We start from the raw sequence: 22,367 nt of genomic DNA on the forward strand, positions 1-22,367 counted from the left end.
GACAGAACCACCGAGTTACCCTGAATCTGCGCTCACCTCTGAACCAGCTCAGCTCGCAGCACCGGAGCGTCGCTGGAAAAGTGTGCGCCGTTTCTCCGGCTCTTGTGGCGGCGCGGCTGCACAGCGCCGCGTCCCCCCAGTGAGTTGGACCGGGGAGAGTTCCGCAGAAACCAACCCCGCTCCGGTACAAGGTGAGTTGATTCAACACTAATGATCAGAGACTTTAGCTTTAAACTGGCTTAATTAGTTGTTTGGCTTCGTTAACGGAACTTGTGCGCTGTCGCTTCGAACCGGTCACTTTGACAAACCGCTGCAAATTAGTCCGTTTAATTAGTTTTAATTAGTTTTTTTGTATTTCTGCGCAAAATGAAAGTTTTTTCTATTAATCCGTATTTCTTTCCGGAATGAAATTGAAGTTTTATAGTAAATTTAATGAACCTTAAATGTGCTTAAGGGTCAAATTGACTCTCTAATCTTCACTATTTCTGCCTATTTCTTTTTTGTCGACTCAAAATGGAAAACGAATCTAAAAATATATAGATTTAGATAGACTAAGAGCACATTAAAAAAAATCGATGTTTAAATATTTTTACACAAATTCCTTCTTTATAATTCCATCCACTACTGATGTGTCCGTTTATACTGGGAACAATTAGCGAGTCTGAAGTGTTTAGCCACGTATTTAAAAAAAACTTGTATTGGACCCGCAGATTTTCCTTAAAACCTATGACAAACGTCACTTTCGAATTTATCTTTTACGACCTACATTTTGTTCGTTAGCAAGTTATTCCGTCGTAATTATTTATAGGCACATTAGGCCTCCTCTTAAAGCCGTTTTCCTGAAATTAATCCAAACCTATAACTGTAAAAAAAGAGCTGCGTTTGAGTGAGTTTAATAAAATGAAATCATGAAGGTTTTTTGGATTTAAAGAATCCCAGAAGAGTTAATAATTTATTTTCAGCCTTTATTCAGACTCCTTTAACGGTTTATATTAATGCTGTAAAAATATAAAGGAACAGTTTTTATATCCGATATTTAAATAAAAAACTCCCTTTCCTCTCCCTCTCCTCTCCTCTCCTCTCCTCTCCTCTCCTCTCCTCTCCTCCTCCTCCTCTCCTCTCCTCCCCTCCCCTCTCCTCTCCTCTGCTCTCCTCCTCCTCTCCTCTCCTCTCCTCCTCCTCTCCTCTCCTCTCCTCTCCTCTCCTCTCCTCTCCTCCCCCTCCCCTCCCCTCCCTCCCTCTCCTCTCCCTCTCCTCTCCTCCCCTCTTCCTCTCCTCTCCTCTCTCTCCTCTCCTCTCCTCTCCTCTCCTCTCCTCTCCTGTCCTGTCCTGTCCTGTCCTGTCCTTCCTGTCCTCCTCTCCTCTCCTCTCCTCTCCTCTCCTCTCCTCTCCTCTCCTCTCCTCTCCCCTCCCCTCTCCCCTCTCTCCCTCCCTCCCCCTCCCCTCCCCTCTCCTCTCCTCTCCTCTCCTCCCCTCTCCTCTCCTCTCCTCTCCTCTCCTCTCCTCTCCTCTCCTCTCCTCTCCTCTCCTCTCCTCTCCTCCTCCCTCCCCCCCCCCCTCCCTTCCTCTCCTCTCCTCTCCTCTCCTCTCCTCTCCTCTCCTCTCCTCTCCTCTCCTCTCCTCTCCTCTCCTCCTCCTCTTCCCCTCCCCTCCCTCCCCCTCCCCCTCCTCCTCTCCCTCCTCTCCTCTCCTCTCCCCCCTTCCTCTCCTCTCCTCTCCTCTTCCTCTCCTCTCCTCTCCTCTCCTCTCCTCTCCTCCTCCTCTCCTCTCCTCTCCCGTCCGTCCTGTCCTTCCTCTCCTCTCCTCTCCTCCCCTCTTCTCTCTCCTCTCCTCTCCCCCTCTCTCTCCTTCTCCCTCTCCTCTCCTCTCCTCTCCTCTCCTCTCCTCCCCTCTCTCCCTCTCCCCTCCCCTCCCCTCCCCCTCCCCTCTCCCTCCCCCGCTCCCTCCCCCTCCCCTCTCCTCTCCTCCCCTCCCCTCATCCTCCTCCTCTCCTCTCCTCTCCTCTCCTCTCCTCTCCTCTCCTCTCCTCAGGACCACTATGGGGAGTGAATGGACCTTCACCGCCCCTTCAAGATGGACAGCCCCTCCTACCTGCCACCTCCTCTGGCCTCCCCTGCCCTGATGGTCCTGGCCTCCACTGCTGAGGCCGGTCGGGATGCCTCCGTCCCCTGCCAGGCTCCCAGGCCCTTCGGTGTCCCCGTTTCCATGGAGAAAGACCTTCACCTTCCCTTCCCCTCAGCCTCGTACACCTTCACATCCATGTATCAACGCCAGGGCTCCATATCTGGTGCCTTTCCCTCCCGAGACTTCCCAGCGTCCCTGCTCCACCTCCATCCCCAGTTCACCCCACCAAACTTGGACAGCACCACTCTCAGCATGCTCAACCACAGCGGCGTTGGCGCTTTCCGGCCTTTCTCCTCACCACAGGAAGAACGCGAGTCTGGGCTTTACCAGTCGGCCTTCAGCCCCGCCAAGAGGCTGAAAAGCTGCTTTCCAGAGGTGGAGGGGAAGGAGTTTGACTTTGGCTCCCCAGCAGGCTCCCTCAAAGCTGGGGAAGACTCAGGGAGGAAGCTCTTCTCCATGTCTGGCCTGCTGTCTGACGGAGAGGCTTCGTCAAGTCCGGAGGAGCGCAAAGAGCACAGTGAGTACAGATTAACACCTGACTCTGGTTCCACTGGCCCAAGGAACAGAGCTCTTAATCAGCATATCAGAGACTTTACTTGCCTTAAAATGACATTTAAGTGCTCTACAGCTGTATCAGCTCTTGGCGACCAAAACAAAAAAATCCCCTTCGGAGCAAAGATTTATTCCAAATATTTGTCTCTAGTTGTCCGGGCTGCGATGGACACAAACAAATGAAAGGCGTCACTTGTTCAGGTTAGCGATCGTTAGCTCCACATGGCCATTAGGCCCGCTGAAAGTCAGACTTTTCCTGATAGTTGAGGAACACAAATACATGGGAGCGTGTAGAGGGGTGAAAGAGGACGGGTGCGAGTCGCGACGAATGACACCCTGTCAGAGATAATGAGGTGGCTGAGATACAGAGGAAGGGATGGAGAGAAGGAGAGAGAGAGAGAGGGAGGGAGAAATGCGGCGATGCGCCTCAGCCTGAGCTTCACAGCGACAACCCTCAGCTCAATATGGCTGCCCACACCAGCCGTCTGATTTGTTGACAAATGAGTGGGAGAGGTGTCAGTCAGCGCCGCCGAGGGAGAGACGCTCCTCATTACTCCCGGGGATAATTGCCCGACAATGCGGGGGCACGACGCTCGCCTTGCGGGGAGGGGTGGATACGATGCCGGGAGTCAGGGAGGCAATGCTAGGCATGATGGGAAAATCAAACTCCCTCAGCGGCGGTCGCCAAGGGGAGCGCCTGACAGATGAAAGGGACCAGAGAACGAAAGAGAGAGAGAGAGCGGGAGAGAGAGAGAGAGCGAGCACCCAAAGGCTCGGCAGATCAGAGGGGGACACCGTTGAAAATAATGACAATGAGAAACGGGTGGCGCCAGAGATGGCGAAGACAGGAGGGGGAGACACCGATGCAGACGCTCATATACATCACCTAAAGGAGCCTTTCATCCCACGCTTAAAGGGCTGAAACAGGGACAAGTTGTTTTAAGAAAAGTTTGTGTGTTTGTGTGTGTGTGGTGTGTGTGTGTGTGTTTGTGAAACTTGCTGGCTGGTGGCTGAGTGACAGGGCCAGGGAGGCTGAGTGGCGGGAAGGAATCTCAATATGGAATTTTAATAAGGACAGAAATGGAACGAGAGGTGTGTCTGTCTGACAGTGTTCCCTCTGCGCGCTCGGGCGTGCACGCTCCCTTCACCTCCTAAATTTTGTGAATCTCATTTGCGGGGGACGTTGACAGGGACTAAAAGATGGCGGAGCAGGACGTCGAGCGTCCCGATTCCGTCCCGGCTCTTTTCCGGCTCCATCCAATTAGCGCGGAGCCCAAGCAAAGGAAGAGCTTTAGCGCCGCGGCGCCGCGAGCGCTCTCCTGACACACACTTGTTCCTCTCGACTGAGCAACAGACAGTCACTTTCAGAAGCCGCCACCGTTGAGCCTGGAATCTTCTGGGGTTACGAGCAGCGTGCCCGCCTTCATGCTTTCAAATACTGCTGTTATGTTTGTGTGATCGCTCACTGATGTCAGATTAAATCCCAAACAGATCCGTCTCACTTTTGGAACCACATTTTGCCACTGAGCTCAGGTGTTCACAGCAGCTCCTCTTCCCGCAGACGTGGGGCGCCTTATTGCGACAGTGTATCATCGCCCGTCCGTCCCCTGTCGACCTGCTCCCGTGCTATCGGGGAAGGTCTGACATACGCGTCGTGTTCTGACAGCTGTTCAAACAGCCGGGCTGGTTTTCAAAGGGCAGATGTCCTCACTGGAGCGAGTCGTGCTTGTTTTCCTCAGGAAGATGCTTCTCGCTCCGGGTCTGAACTCCAGCTAAAGCAGACACATAAACACGAGGGGAAACTGACAAAACACACCTCGGCCAGATGCTGACTGAGCCGTGTGTATGTGTGTGTGGCGTCAAAATAAAGCGAGACCTGTGATAACTGGGCCCAGATGCTCGGGAGCCCCCGCGTCGTGACACTTGTAACGCGCCAAAATCTCCAGTCGGAACAGTAGGAGGAACACAGTCGCCCTCTGTCCAACTAAGCAGAGGTTGGCTCCTGGGACCAGTTTGACAAAAACCTGCCACACCCTTCCAATTCTCCTGTCCGTCCACATCTGCTGCTGCGGTCACCTTCTTCTCACTCTCACACTGCAATATTTGCAAAACCAGTTTAATCCATCCCATACTGGGACGCATCCTACGTTCCAGTTTGACTTTGTGTGGCTAAGATGGCGGAATGTCGAGTTTTTGAGATTAAAGTGTGTATTGCTGCACCCTCTGGTTGAGCATTAATACTCTGTTGATCCTGTAATCAGTACCCGATCAGCATTACAGACTGTTTATGTGTTTACATCAACAAAGTGGTCAGATGTGATTGAGTGATTTGACAGGTTGTGATGTGAGGCGGCTGTCGTTACATTACAGTCAATAAAGCTACAAAAACTATAGGTTTTTTGCGTATTTGTTTATGTGGCACATCTAATACTTTGGTACTGTCACACGCTGGTTTAATAAGGGGGGGTTGTTGCGTGCGTTCCGTGTGGTGGTCTTCAGCGCCAGCTCGTATTGACGGCAGCTTCCTGTTGAAAGACACCCTGTTTACGTCCCACCACCAGACTACAGGAGATCGATGGCAGCCACTCGATACTCATGCATACACATATAGCGGTTGCTGCCGCTATAATTCCCAGGGCTGCTGATCAGGTGGACCCGGAGGATGTGCCCCCCCCCGACACCACCACCCACACGTACACGCACACAGATGTTATCAGTCACTCATCTGAGGCCTCAGAGAAGACTTTGCTGCTTATTACATGGTTATAAGAGTAAACTCAGCGCTGCAGCGTGTGCGGTGGATTTCACTCGGACTGTTTTTACGTCAGCCTGCGCTCCCACACTGACCACATGGGCGGTCTGGCTCGTGATTTCACACCGTCGTGGAGGAAGCCTTGCAGTATTAATGGCGGCTCTGTTTGATGTGAGGGCACGCTGCGGTCGACGGTTCCTCCTCCTGTTGTGATCCCAGTTTGTTCTTCCAAAGTTCCACCAAGTAAAAGAGGCTTTCATCCTGGCAGGAGGGGAGAGGCTTCCCGGCTCCTTTCCCTGCTCCATCCCTTCATCTCGTGATTTTGGGAGCGAGGGAAGTGTTTTCCTCTCAGTTTTACGCAAGATGGTGTGTTTGTGAATGCAGCGTGCAGATCGGTGTGTGTTCTGCAGCGTCAGACTGGGGGACCACACGGCTCGCAGGAGACAGGAATGCTGTGAGTCTGGCGGCAGGCCGTATGCGCTCGCGTGTGTGTGTGTGTGTGTGTGTGTGTGAGGATCTTTTTGCAGTGACCATCAACACCTGTTAGACATTCGACAGAATGTTCTGCTGATGCAACAGTCATAACACATCTTCAGCCTCCACCACCTGCTGTGATTGGCCCACACCAACAGCGCCACTTTGAGAGAGGGAGAGAGAGAGAGGGGGAGAGAGAGATAAAGAGAGACAGAGAGAGAGAGAGAGAGGGTCATAATGAGTGCAGGACGAAGGGGTTGTTGAAAGAACTGCCTTGTTTTAACAGAGACGGCCTTTCTTTCCAGCCATCCTTCAATCTCTCTCTTCACACACCTGATGGACTTGCATCACTGCTGCCTCTGATCTCACATCAAAGACTCACTCTGTGTGTGTGTGTGTGTGTGTTTGTGCCTGATTCAATCTGCAGAAATCTGCCTTTAACCCCCTAGTCCCCCCCACACACATACACACATCCTCCTCTCCGTCCCCGGAGCCTAACAAATCAGTCAGGCCGATAAAGAGGGCAGGAAGACCAAACGTTGAGGTTAAATATGCTGCTGAGGGGCAACAGGGACACGCGGCAGAGACCACACCGCTCCCGCACGCTCGAATAGCCGCCAGGAACTCACGCACGTCTATGGGATTCTGCCTCCACGTTATTGCCTCCTTGTTGGAGGACGCCACTCGCGTTACTGCAGGTCTTACAGCTGTGGAACAGATTGATAATTGCCCACATGTCAAATGCATGTCAGACGTGATCTCTTTACCTTGACAACACAACATCATCATTCACTGTGTTTGGCAGCAGCTTTCTCTGGTCATATACAGTGAAATCTTGTTTGTAGCCATTCAAATTTAGCATTTGTGCCCTCTGTGGCCCCTTACTGGAGTCTGCGCACGTGCTGCGCTTGAGTCAGCGCACGGTGCACATGAAACTGTAAATAACATATATGGCTGGGGAGGAAGCAGCAGCATTTTAGTGCTTGTATGAACACATGCTTGTGTCACGTCAGCAGGGAACAGCATGGATTACTCAGGCGTGCACTCTAATAAAGATCATCTGATCGATTCATCCGCCCGTTCGCGGCTGCCTTAAAGGTCAAAGTTTGCCGGGATTGACCCCTCACCTCACCGTGCTTGGGGTGTAAACACTCCTCTAATTCTCCTCTGAGAATAGCATCGGCCAGGGCCATAAATCAGGGGCCGGATAATTGATAGGAAAACAGCAGTCCAGCAGTATATAACCTTTTATGTGTCGTCTCAGGGCTTTATTGTGGTGCTAATGAGTGGCCGTGGATCAGCGTTAGAGCTGAGCTAAGAGGACTGGTGGGGGTTTACCTCGGTGGAGAGGAGGCTGCTGCTTGGGCAGGCATGAGCACACACAGGAAGACCCTCACACTAAAGGAAATGCGCGTATGCAAAAATTCCGTCACCCACATGCATGCATGCATATGCAAACACACAGAGCGGCTGGCAGGCTCAGCAGTATCCATTACAGGCTGCTATTAGCATGGAGATGGCCCTAATTGTCTCTGCAGACCACACATGCAGCGCACGGCAGGCCCGCTGAGAGGCCGTGAGGCTAAGTGAGAGCAGGGACTCTGCCTTACACATCCCATTGTCTCAGCCGCGACCCCATTAGTGCAATTATAAATCAATCATTGAGTGATTGTTGGCCGCACGCTGCCGATTGTTTCAATGCTAATGTCACCGGCATAGCACACGAAGGGACTGCGCTACTACAACATCCCAGAGGAGAGGAGATACAGCAGCCTTCCGTCATTACATCTATGAAATGCAGAGTTTAGAATGTTGTCCGGTACCTACAGCTATGGAAATGTATCTGTTTTTAGAGTTTTTGTAAAGTTTCAGCCCACTGCATCTTGAAACTGTTGTTACTTGAATTGTAAGTCAGTTATTTTTGGTTAGTGAAGCGGAAAAAGTGGCTTAAAACGTGAAAAATTCTCTTTATTTTGGCTATGACTGCTTTGCAGTGTGTCTTCCCTGTAAATATCTTGTTGCACAGTAGAATTATCTCACTCTCATTTCATGTAATAGTTTCATTTCCAGTGTTTTAATGCTTTGTGAGCAGTGGAAGTGATATTTTCAGCCATATTGCTGGGGTTTAATCAAAGATGATGATGAACAAAATCTGTGATTCTATGTCTGGTGGATTGTGGGCTGGTTTGGGGGTCCTGGACCTTGAAGGGGGTCCGGTCTCAAACAGGGCAGCGGCCCAGAGGTCCTGATCAGTCAAGTAGAGGTGATTGAACTGTGTGACCCTGCTGAGCGAGAACACAGAGGAGAAGATCTATCCCCACTGGTGCTCCCACAGGCCTCTTTGTTCTGCTTTGTCTGCTGACAGAGAAGATCGGGGGGGCGTATCGACTGCGCTCACAGTGCGCTGCTCTCACCACGGCTACGCCGCAGCGTATGGGCGCATTTGCGCTTTCACAGCTGAACCGGTGCGTGTACGGGGCCACAGCTCTGTTTATCGATGTATCCTTCCACTGGGTTCCAAGGTTAAGGAGTTAGAGCCAAAGTGCTGCTGGGATACCGCAGGCAGCAAGTTCTACCATGTCTTTTATCCCCAAACTGTAAAAACATGATTTATTATACAGTCAGCATAAAACAAATGTTTTTGTTCCCACACAAAAGGTTTCAAACTGCGGGATTAGAAAGATTTTTGATATCGAGTCTGCTTACAGCAGTGAGATAGACCCCCCTCCTCCTGATGGAGCCCTGGTTTTGACGCCAGCCATGGGGTGTAAGTTGCACAAAAAAACAAAAAAGCCAACATCTGTCGATAATAAGTAGATTAAGAACTAAAGATCAATATATAGTGGGAAAAAAATGAGAATTTACACAAATGTGCCAAAAAGGGACAATACAACTCACATTTCTGTACTAAAAGTTGAGTATTTTAAATTCCTCAGAAACGCAGCTCAGTGTTTACTCACATTCCACTTTGTAATAAAGTTGAAAAAAAATGAGCCAGAAAATGAGAAAATCTGGGAAAAGCTGTTTTAGCTAATGTTCATAATTATACAGAAGTATGTTCATCCATGCAGTCAAATGCTTTAAGTTAAAATCCACAGCATACCAATATTAAAACGTTCTAATCACTAGAGGTGCTCCTCTGCTCGGGCAGGGTGACCCTAAAGCTTCATTACCTTTAGGGTAATAACCTGTTTCTAAATTTATATTAAATCTTTCTATTTTTCTATTTATGATGTGGTTTTCTTTCACCTGAACAAAGGAGTCATCCTCTTCGTTCATGGCTTGAAGCGCTGCTCTGCCTTTTACCGCTCTGTTACTGCAGATAAGCCTCCCAACCAGCCGTGTCCTTCCACTGTTCCCAACCCAAACCGCGCTCACCTGTTCTGAGCGTTCCATCCAGGCAGACGCAATAACATCCTTTAGGAAGTGTGACTAACCCAAACACAGGTGGATCACGCACCTCCAGGTGCTTCTGTTGCTCCTCTACCAGCAGCAGTCAGCGCACTTTCTGACAGTATCAGATCTTATCTGAAGGGGAGGGGGCACCTGTGAGGTGATAATGTTCTGCCTCCACAAAACAAAGGCTTTAATAAAGCTTTGAAGCATTCTGTTCGCTTTGAGCCGCTCTCCTGCGTGTATGTGGGACAGGTGTGTGAGAGTGTGTTTTCCTCAGTATTATGGACTGTGTGTGTGTGTGTGTGTGTGTGTGTGTGTGTGTGTGTGTGTGTGTGTGTGTGTGTGTGTGTGTGCCAAAATACTAGCAAAGTGGGGCTATAGTTGTGAAGTGGGGCCATTTCGCTGGGCCCCTCAGCTTCAGAGGACTATTTTCAAGGGTTAAAGGTGGTTTTAAAGCTGAGGTGTTTAGGTTGGAGTTAGGGTGATGTAGAAATGGGATCATGTGTGTGTGTGTGTGTGTGTGTGTGTGTGTGTGTGTGTGTGTGTGTGTGCTGCAGCGATTCATCTGCTCAAAATAAAATCATTTCTGACATTTTAACAACACGGACACAATATTTTGCAAACAATTTCTATTAAATACAAATACATTTTAATGAAGAAAGTTTTTCGAAGCATTTTTCTCTTTCATTCTATTTAAAGGACACTTCTATTAAGTCCTTCCTCACTTCACGTCTACGTTTTCTCAGACTCGAAGGAGCTGGCTGGGAGATGGGTTTTCTCTGGGGTTATTTCCTTGGAAATGTTTTCAGAAAACTGAGTCAATGAAAACGCTTGAGAAAAGAGCTAACATCTCTTGTGAAGCTTATTGTGAAGACAATAATGTAAAACAGTCACATTTTACACGTGAAGGTTGGAGTTTCTTTTGGTTTGTGGGTAAGAATCGGACCGCTGTCGGCATGTAAAGGGACACAAAACTTCCAGGATTTATAAACCTTCTTTTAGGTCATCTTTTAGGAAAAGTTGACCTAATCTGATCTCATGTAGCTGCATTTTACATTTTTCTGCTCTTTCCAAATCTTCCTTTTCCAAACCTTTCTGCCTTTTCTTTGTTTTGTGGCTGAGCTGATCTGGATAGAAACGACGGAGCTGGTGTTCTGAGGAAAGTGCAGCCGAGCATCTGTGTAAAAACCTCCAAACACCATCTGGAAACTTCATCTTTGCCTTCATAAAGCGCCGCGTGCACCTGACAACAGCAGCAATGAGTCAAATAAAGCGAACCCTTCCGCTCACTCCCTCTGCCCGACTCTTCTGAAACCAGGCGGCAGCGTGACGTTTGGTGAAGTTCGGTGCGTCAGAATGTGTCAGAGTTGGCTCCAGAGTCGGGGGCTTGATGCAACGCTGAAGGTGTGACCGCTCGCCGTTTTATTTCCAAGGCCCTTTTCTGGGCAGAGGAATGAAGTGTGGAACACAGCAGAGCTCTGCTGGATGGAGGAGGCCAGCAGAATCGCTGCCGCTGCTTTAATTACACTCCTCAGTAAACCCAGCACACTCTGTTTGTCCAGCGCTGTTTAGAAAAGTGGAGTGCTTCACAAAGCAACAGAGCCGTCGCCTCATTTTCTCCCTATTAAACACTAATTGAGAGAAAGAGGGAACGGGGAAAAGAAAATGAGGGTGAAGTGATGAGAAGAAGGTGGAATAATGAGAGAGAGAGAGAGAGAGAGAGACAGAGAGAGCATTAAAGTGTATTAATCAGTGGCCTGAGTAATGGTGATCTGTATGTTGGGAGTCGATCTAATTAGACTAATGAGGGATCGTCATGTGTTTATTGGCTTCTTTATCTCTCTCTCATGTGTATGAAACATATCTGCAACGACTGAAACGCTACGCAAAATACGACCCTCTCAGCAGCTTCTTTATGAGTTACTTAATCACATCCGAAGGAAGGCGTTTATCAAACGGCCGCTGTTGCTTTCAGCAAATGGCCGCGGAGTCGGGAAGGGCCTTATCTTTTGCGTAGGATTGCGTTCTCCAAAAGTTGCACCTGGGATGCGTAAAGATAAACCCGCTCTCCTCCAGTCAGATCCGACCAACCTGGAGTGAGTTTGACAGCCGTGCGCCTGCAGCGCGCTGACAGAAGTGAAGGATCTCCGAGTATCTCGCTCCAGACGAGGCATCCCGGTGATTGACAGGCCGCCGTTGAACTCCTGCGACGCTCCCTGTCACTTCCTGATCCGAGCAGACGGCCAGACGCCAGGCAGATGTCGGAGCGATCCAAATGTCGTGAAGCTTGTTCACATTTCGGGAGGATTTTGAGGCCTTTATCGGTTTCTGGTGTGTAATGTTTGGTTCCTCAGCTCTTCTGTTCTTTCCTTCTCTTTCATTTCATATCCAGTTTCTATGAAGTTTCACATCTCCTCATCAGTTAACTTTTAAGTAGCCTCATATCAACAGCTGGGACCTGAGGACGCTCTTCCAACTTCCTCCACCTCGTTCCAATCTGCAACTGGCTATCAAAGATCATTGAGCCATGCATCTCAATGAGGGCCGCATTGATTGGATGGAACTAGGCGGAGGCAGGGTTCGATCTTTGCCCCCGGGTCCCCAGAAGGAAAATGTGGTCACGGGGACGGCGTCGCAAAGTTGCAGGGTCCGCTCTGCGTCGATGAGATGATTGGAGACACCGATGCTGAACCACGCCTGCACCCGGTGGAACAATTGGAGAGACTATTGGAGCAAATGAGAGAGAAAAGGAACGAGGAGCCCGGGCGTGAGAAAATGGGGGCTCGCGTTCTGATTGACCCGTGGTCAGAGAGGTTATGTCCATCGATTTCTCCGGCAGAAGAAAAGGACTTTGGCCTGAGGTGCTTCAGAATGAGTCTATTTGGGGTTTAGGATTTCTGTCCATTCCCACCAGGAGCTTTTTCATCATCCGACTCCGGAGGACTCGCAGCTGCCGCCTCCTGTTGTCGACGCGCCGCAGAGGCCAAAAGGCCAATCAATGCTCCACAAGAGGTTGATACAGATCTTATTAGTCAATGAATGATCATTAGGGGGTGTAACGAGGCATCGATTTGTGCAAGGGGCAAAGGTTGTGGTGGTTGTGGTAAGTGTCTTTAATACATTAAACACAATTGATTGCAGAGTGGGGGGGTTATTGAAAGATGCTGGAATTACACTGGGCAGTGAGATATTTGAGGTCAGGCCAGGAGAGGAAGTGTACCTTTATGTTCTGGGTGAGGTTTGAAGCCTGGCGGCATGCTTGGTGTTTTATGTCTTAGCAATTAATATGAAACAGATATATAGGAGGACTAAGTCAAAGGGAACTGGACTTGCTGTTTTAAAGGCTAGAACAGCAGCCTTTGAAAACCAAGGAAATGACTCTGCTCGTAGCAGATGTGTTAGTACAGGGCCTATTATGTTGCTCATTAAATACCCAACCTCTCAATAGGCCATTATTTCCCCAATAAAAAACAAACGGCGGCCCGCATACTTTCCCCTCTCCCCTCCTCCGCTTCAGAGGTCGCTCCTACCTCACAGATGGCAAAAAACCCTGACTAATATCCTGCATGTGATGCTTTTAAATAGGAAGCAGGCCGCGGGATAGGGTGGGGTACAGGTGTGGCAGCAGCCAATAGCTTTTATAGTCCTCCAACTCCTCTGAAAGGGTGCCAAGGACCTGCCTACACGGCCCAGCGCTTCAGCGTTAGCCGCCAAGCGTTACCTACGATCCCCCCTCCGAGAGCCGCGCGCCTACCGGTTGCACAGAGGCGGCGCTTGTTACGACTTTATGGAGGGATTTCTGATGTGCTTCAAGAATTGTTTGATGGTTGGGATAATGATGGCGGTCGGAGGGAGTCGCTAGCGCCACAACAAAAAAGAACCAAAAACCTCTCGGGTCTCTCCTGCCAGTCAAACCCATCCAGCCCTCTTCACGTCAATCAGAATTATACCACGTCCTCAGGTTTGTCGCCGGGGGGGAGGGATGCTCATCACCATGTCTCCCCTGCAGAACAGCCTTTTCATGCCCCGGCATAATGTCAGCCGGTGACATCCAGGCCTGATGTGATGTGGCATTCACTAAAGGTCATGTTAGGCATCTCCGCTCCGTCTGCATCAGCAGAACTGGCAGCCGTCATATGGGCGCTGGCATCGGCCATTACCCGGGCCCTCGGGGGGGGGTCGGTGCTTTGAGGATTTGTCAGCGGTATTCTGATCTCTTCGAGTCCTGATGCAGAACAATAGGAGCTGGATTTCAACATCAATCACACACGGAGATGAGGGAGATGATATCTTGTTTGGTTGGAAACAAAACTATCTTGTAATGCCTGATAGAAGAGATGAAAGGTTTTGATGGGTCGTGCACCCCCCCCCCCCCCCCCGCCCCCGCCCCTCCCGGGGATGGGTTCTTGTCAAATCCATGTTGAGATAAGATAGAAAAGGTATTTGGGTGTTTTAGTGAACTTTCATCTGTGCGGAAAGATGTTTATTTGCTTTCCATTGGACCAAAAAGTGCTATTGTAAAGTGATTATGAAAAGGGTTTATTGAATTTGAAGTGATCTCAAGTGGATAAGAATCTCATTGCGCCAATCCAGACGTATTGTTTTATCAGAATTACAGTAAAACTGGCCAAAAATGCACCGTCCCATGTGAGGTCATTAAGTGAAGGTAGCAAACAGCAGCTGGTCAACGGCGAGACATCCAGGAAAGGAGTTCCTGGGGTGGCGAGACGCGAAAACACGTTCAGAGACAACGATTCCATTAGGAGCCGACCTCAGCTCAGAGCGGGCAGAGAGGGACCGTCCTCTGGAGCCAGTTGCCGTAGTGAGGGAACAGTTAACAAGGCCCACAGGCTGGTTTTACAGCCTGCTGTTGTGTGTCTGAGACCCCCCAGGATGAAGAAGAGCTGATGCTGACTGATGCTGACAGGGTTTATGTGGGCCAGGACACAGGACACACACACGTGTGTGTGTGTGTGTGTGTGTGTGTGTGTGTGTGTGTGTTGTGTGTGTGTGTGTGTGTGTGCGTGCGTGCGTGTGTGGGTGGGTGGGTGGGTGGGTGGGTTTAGGGGGGACGTGTAAAAAGGTGGTCTTCAACCAACAGCTGTCACTTACAAGAGAAAAGAACTGAGTCAGGCCTCAGAATGAACACACACCCCCACACACACACACACAGACACACACACACGCACACATACGCTAATCTGGCGCTGCGAGGAGCAAAAGTGACGGACAGAAGTGGGGAAGGGGTGGTTGAGGGGGCTGACATGCTGTAGCACCAGGGGGTGCTTATCCAAAAAGTGGACCAATAAAACACCTGAAAATCAAATCCCATCGCTCTTATCGCGGCGCCATTGCGAGACGTTATCTGCGCTGGTAATGTGGTTATAAATTCAATTTCAGCCCAGAGATTTCATTGTTTACTGATGCCTGCATGTTCCGGGCGGCAGAGCGCAGAGAGCCGGGGAACGCTCGATGCGTGTCGGGAAAAGTCATTTAGCCTTTAGCCAGGGGATGCAAAAAAGACATGTGTGTGTGTGTGTGTGTGTGTGTGTGTGTGTGTGTGTGTGTGTGTGTGTGTGTGTGTGTGAGAGAGAGAGAGAGAGACTGTCATTCTCTCAAGGACGCTCAACTCTGCTTTCTATTTTTCCACTCCATGTTTTATTTAGAAGCCATTTTGTCCCGTCGGGCACCTCATTACAGGGCCTCATAGCTCCACTGATGTCGGGGGGGATGCCACTCGCTGATAGGCACCGCCATCAGAGGTCACCAGAGTTTGGATAACAGGGTCCTCAAGGACCCTCGGAGCCCCTCACACCTCCGAGCCAGGAATCCTAATCTGTTTGCTGTCTCATTCAGAAGTTTGAAATTGTTTTTCCGCGCTCCCATCTGCTTTGCCTAGGCATCGGAAATTAGGTGTATCATGCCTACCAGCTCTCTTCGTATGATTGATGGCTTTCAGGAGTAAATCACCTCATCTACTAGGTAAAATCCTGATAGAGTGGAGCTCCTACGGCTCCCAGCTGCCTGCTTATGGCAGTAATCCATCAGTGGGGCCCAATGGGCCAAGTGGGCCTCCTGGGTAATGTTCCTATTGACAGCCTATGATGTCTGAACACTGACAACGGTGGCGGTGTGTGCGTGTGAGTGTAAGTGTGTGTGTGTGTGTGTGAGAGAAGATTCAAGTTTGTTGGATTGGGATCCAATCTGATTCCAGTCTCCACCTCTGCTGAACAATATTCCTCCTCCTCCTCGTCCTCCGTAACAACGTGCACACTGAGTAGGTGGATGGATCAAAGACCTTTCCTTTCTCCCTCGCCTTTTATCTGTCCTCAGGTAAAATGAAGGGGTTCTATGACAGCCAGGCCCCAGCATGTCCAGTCTGCCAGGTTGTTCTTCGACCAGGAGAGCTGCAGGACCACATGGAGCAGGAGTTGTCCAAGGTGGCCCAGCTGCACATCAGGTACCTCCCTGCCGCCAGCAGGATAACGTCCACTTGTGATCCAGCGTTAATGCCATAGTTAGTGTTGACAGATCTTGTATCCAGGGGCATCTCCACGGGTTCCCCAGGTGTTGTCTCTCCTCTTCTGTCACCTGCGTGCAGTGTTTACAAGCTGCCTCGTCGTTTTCTACATATTTCATATTACAGCCTCCAGGCCACAAATCTCACTGTGGCTGGATAATGTCCTGATAATGGCTGCTCTGAGTCCCACACACACTTCACTCAAAGTAGTGGGAAACCACACATAGGAGGACCATACACACACACACACACACACACACACACATTACCTGCTGTTAAAACAGAAGAATGATTCCTCCAATAAAGACATTATACTCTAAATCTGCTTAATGACCCCTCCGTGGACAGTAATGATTTCAAATTGAACTTGGCCCACAGGGACAAAGGGTGTGTGTGTGTGTGTGTGTGTGTGTGTGTGTGTGTGTGTGTATGTGTGTGTGTGTGTGTGTGTGTGTGTGTTTCCTTATATTTGCTACCTATTGTGTACAAAAACACTCATTCTATGAGCAAAGTGAGGACATTTTGCCTGGTCCCCACAACTTCAGAGGTTTGAACGTTTGATGATTAAGACATGGTTTTAAGGTTTGGGTCCGGGTCAGCGGGTTAGTTTGGACAGTAAGAGGTTGGAGTAGAGAGCTGGGTAATGGATTATGTCTATAAAAGACCTCACAATGATAGAAATCTGACGACATGTGTGTATGCGTAGAGTATCTGTGTGACATAAACTGTGAAGCAGGAATACACTCAAACATCGTAAAGGCAGGGAATATTTATGAGTTGAATGATACATTTTAGAGGACGTAGAGACGGATCTGTCTTCGAGATTTAACACACGTTTGTTTCCTGTGTGCGTTTCCTCCTCAGCGGCTCTCCTGTGCAGCACGATCACGCCGCCAGGACGCCGAAGGTAAACAGCTGACACAGCCAGGGGGTTTGGGGATGCTGGAGCAGCAGCCGTCTCCTCCCTTTGACCGTTGTTGTCTCTGCTCTCTCTCCCCATTCTTTCCTCTAGTCTCTCTCTCTTTCTCTCCACATCAAGCGTGAAGGAGGCTCCCCCACCTCGCCGCCTCGGCCAGCTGAGGATGCCCACTCGGACCGATACCAGGTCGGTCATTTCTTCCGCACAACAAATCGCAAAATGTTCGCATTGAGCTTTAAAAAGGAGAAAATCGATGCTAAATATTTCTTCCGTATTGAAAAGAGGTATTGAGGGGTTTGAGTTCTGCCCCTGAAGCGTGTTGTTCTGTGTGTCTGACAGACGTTCCTGCGTGTGCGGGCCAACAGACACACCAGGCTGAACGGTACGTGGTTACTCTGTTGTGTTTGGCTGCTGCTCAGAGCTCCTCTGTCGCCTCCTGTTTTTAATGGCTTTGAATTAAAAAACGCCGTCCAGGTTTTGTTTTTTCAAAAAACATTCCACACACCCAGTTTTGTGTTTTCCCTCCCGCTGTTATCAAGCGATCAAATCCACCCCCCACCCCCCCCTTTTTTTTTTGCTTCTCACCGCTCCCCAACACCACCACCACCTCTGGCCTAGCGCCCACACGAGCAGAGGAGCTATTAACCTTTCAACTTTGACCTCTTGATATGTTAACAGTCGATGACCTCTGCTGGTGCAGGTGCTACGTCAAATCTGCCCCCTTGCGCCCCCACAGTGCTGGAGCCCACGTAGACTGCATTCAAGATGGTAAGAGACCCTGATCTATCCATATATATGATGTGTATCAGTTGAAGGGAGCTGAATTAGCGCTAGCTCGGACCTGGAGCATCTGCCCCCGGGGAACTATAGTGAATATGACAGCGTCAAACTGGCGGTGATGAAGATGAGCAGAGTTTCTTTAGAGCTGCTGCTCACTTCTGGCTGTCATCATTACCTCCGAGTCTCTCCTGCTCACGCCGCCGCCGCTGTCGAGGGCCGTTAGCCTTTATTGGGCTTTAGCACAGGACAGCATAATGAGGTTCTAAATACATGTCAGGGAGGAAGAGGAGGAGGAAGAGGAGCGCGGCCTTCCTGTGTTGATTAATCAACCTTTCTCCTCTCCCCTCTCTAACTTTGATGAGCTCTTCCTCATCTGTGACCGTCTCTTTAACCCTCATTATGTCCGCCGCGATTGGCGGCAAAAAGGGGTCAGGATCACCCCCTGCGCCCGCCCCTGGGGGCCCCGCTGGATGACAGCGGGAATTAGACGACCCTAAAACTTAATGTCCCCTTATGCAACGTGCAGCGAGTGAGGTTGGGGCGGGGGTGGCGGTGCAGTTGGTGTTCTGCCATATTAACTTTTATTTGAGAGGAGAGCAGGAGGAGGTGCAGAAAGACCCGATTTTAACCCCCTCAGGGGGCTGGTTGTTTGTCAGAGATGAGGCCAGAGCAGAATCTGTTCACGTGGAGTCCTGCAGAGCCTCTTCTTCAGCACCATTACACACCACAGTGACACTGACACTGTTTCACAGTGGAAAACACGCAACAAAGCAGCAGTTTCTCATCATTATTCACTCATTTTTTGCAGTCTGTAAACAGATGAAAACAGCCTGTTCGGATTCTAATTAAAGTCACCGTGTTTGTTTTCTGTCTCCAGTCAGGATTGGGAAGCTGAAGAGGAAAAAAGCAGAAGATGGACAGGTGTGTTTTCATCTGTCAGCACATACAGAAGGTTCTGGGTTCAAGCCCAGCTCAGTTTTCCTAATAGCAGAGTTTGCATGTTCTTCCAGTGTCCGTGTGGGTTCTGTCCAGTTGCCTCTCACAGCACCAAAAACAGGAACATGAGACTCTGATTGGTTCCTGGGTGTGAGGGTGTGTGAGCTGTACAGGGTGTCTTCCTCCCTCTCACCCAGTAAACACTGGGACAGACTCCACCAACCAGCAGTAAACAATACATGTATAGGTGACGGATCTGAGGTTGACCTCACATCCTGCCCCCAGGGTCACCTGGTCGTGTCTCAGGCAGCTGGAGACGTGACCCTAAACGCTGTGTCCCTGTCTGTTCCAGGAGGGCTCAGGGGACTTGGCCGAAGACGAGTGGAACGAGAGGAGGAGGCTGCACATGACGACGCTAGTTCGGGGCCTCAGAGGTGAGCGTGACATCAGGGTGCGCTCGTGTGAGCTCACTCAGTGGAGGGTGGATAATGTGTCGGTGCGGCGGCCGCAAAATGCGTTGAACTTTTCAGTCCAGATTAGGAGGTTAGGAGCTTTTCCTTGACGGTGCCCTGACCTGCGAACGTGTCAGGCAGGCTGACAGACGGGGGAGGAGGCAGCAGACGTAACCTGCAGTGACTCTGACCTTAAAGAACAGCGGCCCAGTGTCGTTATCCTACCAGCGCCCATGAGCTTTTCTGACATTCTCCTGTCCCCTCAGACGCGGTCCTGGTGAGCACAACTTCTAAGGAATGTCGAGACAGCGATGCCGACCTGGACGTGGACGGAGACGACACTCTGGAGTACGGCAGAGCTCAGTATCCTTCACAGGAAAGGTTTCAAGGAAACACATCGCTAGACTAAACTGTTTAATAGACGGGAAAAGGAGATTTCCTTTAATCTTGTCCTCAGATACACAGAGACAGACGTCATCCCCTGCCCAGGAGAGAGCTCCCAGGAGTCAGCGGCGAAGTACGCACCCCTCCTTTTGAAACATGCTCCCTTTTCAACCACAGTTGATGTTTTCTTCTAAGGTCTCGTCTGTTTCCAGCAGCAGCAGCAGCACCGCGGTGTCCGACTCCAGACTGAAACCAGAATTTTCAAAATGGTCAAACGAAGGTGAGAAACTCTGGTCGGACTGACTGACGGACGTCTACCTGGACGGAAACTGAACCTTCGTTTTGTTGTCCATCTTTCACTCAGGGAGTCCGTCCACCAGCAGCGTGGACAAAGTGGACTGCAGCGGGTCCGGCCTCCCCAAAACCTGCAGAAACCCCGAGTTAGAAACGTGAGTCACGGGAAACGCGACACACTTAAGCTGTTTTTGTTCTGAGACCAGTCAAACCAGTTAAAATACATTTAATCCAGAGCGAGGGGGACAGAACTCATCCAATCAGAGCAGAGGAGGTGTAACCGTCCCTCCCTGCACTGTCAACCCTCACATCAGCGCAATGAGATCATCGATCAAGGTCACAGCGGGCGACGCGTGCACGTGCACACATTTCACCACGCTCAACGACATACTGTAGCGAAGCATTCACACGCGCGCTCCCAGCTGTAATTGTGCGCACGGCTGTGTTTGTCCACCTTTATGAGGACCCCACTGCCTCGACTCACCCCCCCCTCCGGTCTGTGATAAATGAGACGGCGAATGCACCAAATGTGATTGCTGATAAATTTCATGCTCAGTGTCCGTGTTGGCCGGCGAATAATTTAATCTGTCTTCGATTTATAAATGACTCTCCGGCGTTTGCTTGACTCTCTCATCACCCTTCCTGTTACCTCCTGTTCTGTCCGCCCGTGTGCGTGTGTGTGTGTGTGTGTGTGTGTGTGTGTGTGTGTGTGTGTGTGTGTGCAGGCTCTCAGAGGACTCCCCGCTGACGACTCTGGATGCACTTAAAGTGCGCATACGTGATTTGGAGAAACAGTTGTCGAAAGGAGACAGATTTAAATGCCTTATCTGCATGGTGAGATGCAATTCAGTGGTTTTCAGTGCTCTTCAAATCTTTCCTTCAAATTTTTTTTTCTGCCAGTGAAACCTAATAAAAAGGATTAAAAAAATGAAGTGCCTAATAGTTACAAATACATATGTAAAATATGTGTAAAATCCACATGCATTTTTGTAAAATGCCCATTAATGATTAAAACACCTGACAGATCTAAATAGATCTGTCTGATCTTTTTTGCATCCAAAACTGGATTAAGTTTCCCAAAGTTCATGAAATATACAGATGGTCTACACAGCACAACAAAAAACAGATAAAGTGAGTCCTAAAGTGAGCTCCTTTAATGTATGTTTGACTTTGCTCTTTGAATGGAACGTCCAGACTTCATTATCAGGTTCCTCCTGTTGCAGGTAGTTCCTGCAAGTTAGAAGAATGTTTCATATGATTTCTAAATATTCCAAATTTTCTAAATAAGTTGTTCACTGCTGTATAATAAGTGAAGGTTTAGCTGGTAATTGGTGATACAATTAATCTGCAAAGGCGTTTCTACTATATCAAAACTGGTTTCAGAGTTGGCTGCCATCTAGCGGCAGCCTTTTGTACTGCAGCTCACTGTTTGCCTCCCCGTGCAGGACACGTACACCACCCCGCTCACCTCCATCCAGTGCTGGCATGTTCACTGTGAGGAGTGTTGGCTACGGACTCTGGTAAAACATCAAATTCACATCAACACCTTCAGGATTTAAAGTGACCACTGAGTTAAATGTATTCATCTGTTCAGGGAGCAAAGAAGTTGTGTCCCCAGTGCAACACCATCACCTCGCCCGGTGACCTGAGACGAGTCTTTCTGTGATACGGACGCCAACGAACCGTGAGGGTAGAGGGGAGGCTTCTCTTTTAACCAATCAGGGATGGACTTATGGGCAGCTGGCCTGTCAGACTCTTCCTCCTCCTTGTCCTCGCTCTACAGTTACCTGTAAAAACAGCAAGCGTGACCTCTGACCTTCCTCCTGTACAGCACCGGGCTGCGACGGCAGCCGGATCAGATGAGAAATCAAGCAAGGAGAGCTCAGGCAATGAAACTAAATATTAAAACCACGCTTTGGGATGATGACACTTTTATTATTGTTATTTTCTATTCTGAGAAGGACAAAACTGTGTGCTAGAATCAGACTCAAAGCACATGTACATAGTTCTGTGTGTGTTTGGGTCGGTGTGTGTTTACGACGTGAACTAGCTGAAAACCTAGGCTGTATTTACTGTACAGAGGTCTGTTTTTGCTGCCGTCTTTGGTTATTGGTGTAACTCCTGTAGGCTGGACGTATTCCCAATCATCCCATCACGTTCAGGCTCCTCTCGTCTCTGCCCGCTCTTGTCTTTCTTTGCATCAGTCCTCTCAAACTTTACCAACGTTACCACAATAAATCTTATGTCCTCGCGGTTGTTGGCTCATGATTTAGCAGCGATGTAACTCATTATATTTGCTGCAGTTGCGTGTTTTCCCTTACATCTCTTAACTCAAGGGCGTCTTCGTCTCTTTAAGCATCACAGTGAGTGAGTTAAAGTACGGTGGCTGCTGAGGTACATAAGGGATTTCTCCACAATTGAGTGCTCCCAGAGACCAATTGTTTTATATAAATATTTCACTCCTGAACTAAAACACAGCACACATTTTATTGTAATTTAAAGTTAGTTTCTGACAGTAGATTTATAAAAACATTCTGGACCACTGACAGAGCGCAAAAAGAGACTTTTTCCCCCATAAAATATAACCAATCCCCCAAATGAATCTTGGTTTATAAGCACAAAACTTATAACACCCATACGTTTTTTATTATACTTTAGATCAGTTGAACAAAATCTACCCTACAGCTTTAAAAAGTTTGGTTAAACGCTGTTGTGCTTTAGTCTGAATTGTTACCTGCTGGGATTCACTGAAGGGCAGATTTTGTGTTGTTATGGAGGTGCCGT

General features: G+C 49.3%; 1 protein-coding gene across 4 annotated transcripts; it reads left to right on the forward strand.

Moving 5' to 3' along the window:
- The first annotated feature begins 2,045 nt into the window (after positions 1-2,045).
- rnf220b (ring finger protein 220b) lies at positions 2,046-21,836 on the forward strand. Of its 4 annotated transcripts, none has more exons than XM_057038452.1 (15): positions 2,046-2,641; positions 15,632-15,758; positions 16,683-16,725; positions 16,831-16,923; positions 17,077-17,119; positions 17,416-17,505; positions 18,395-18,438; positions 18,806-18,887; positions 19,172-19,268; positions 19,363-19,422; positions 19,502-19,569; positions 19,654-19,738; positions 20,309-20,417; positions 21,029-21,103; positions 21,178-21,836. In XM_057038452.1, the coding sequence occupies exons 1-15, from the start codon at positions 2,050-2,052 to the stop codon at positions 21,247-21,249; spliced, it is 1,680 nt and encodes a 559-aa protein (XP_056894432.1). In that variant the 5' UTR covers positions 2,046-2,049; the 3' UTR covers positions 21,250-21,836. The 4 variants fall into 4 exon arrangements, with proteins under 4 accessions (XP_056894432.1, XP_056894433.1, XP_056894434.1 ...); XM_057038453.1 differs by having other exon boundaries at positions 19,505-19,569; XM_057038454.1 differs by having other exon boundaries at positions 19,508-19,569.
- Positions 21,837-22,367: the final 531 nt, after the last annotated feature.

This window comes from Takifugu flavidus, chromosome 7 (genome assembly GCF_003711565.1).
Source record: "Takifugu flavidus isolate HTHZ2018 chromosome 7, ASM371156v2, whole genome shotgun sequence".
Taxonomy (NCBI): Eukaryota; Metazoa; Chordata; class Actinopteri; order Tetraodontiformes; family Tetraodontidae; genus Takifugu; species Takifugu flavidus.

Coding starts and splice junctions, on each gene's coding strand:
- rnf220b (XM_057038452.1), top strand. CDS start 2,050: ATGGACCTTCACCGCCCCTTCAAGATGGACAGCCCCTCCTACCTGCCA. Junction 2,642..15,631: donor GGAGGAGCGCAAAGAGCACA/GTGAGTACAGAT, acceptor ATCTGTCCTCAG/GTAAAATGAAGGGGTTCTAT. Junction 16,924..17,076: donor CCCACTCGGACCGATACCAG/GTCGGTCATTTC, acceptor TGTGTCTGACAG/ACGTTCCTGCGTGTGCGGGC.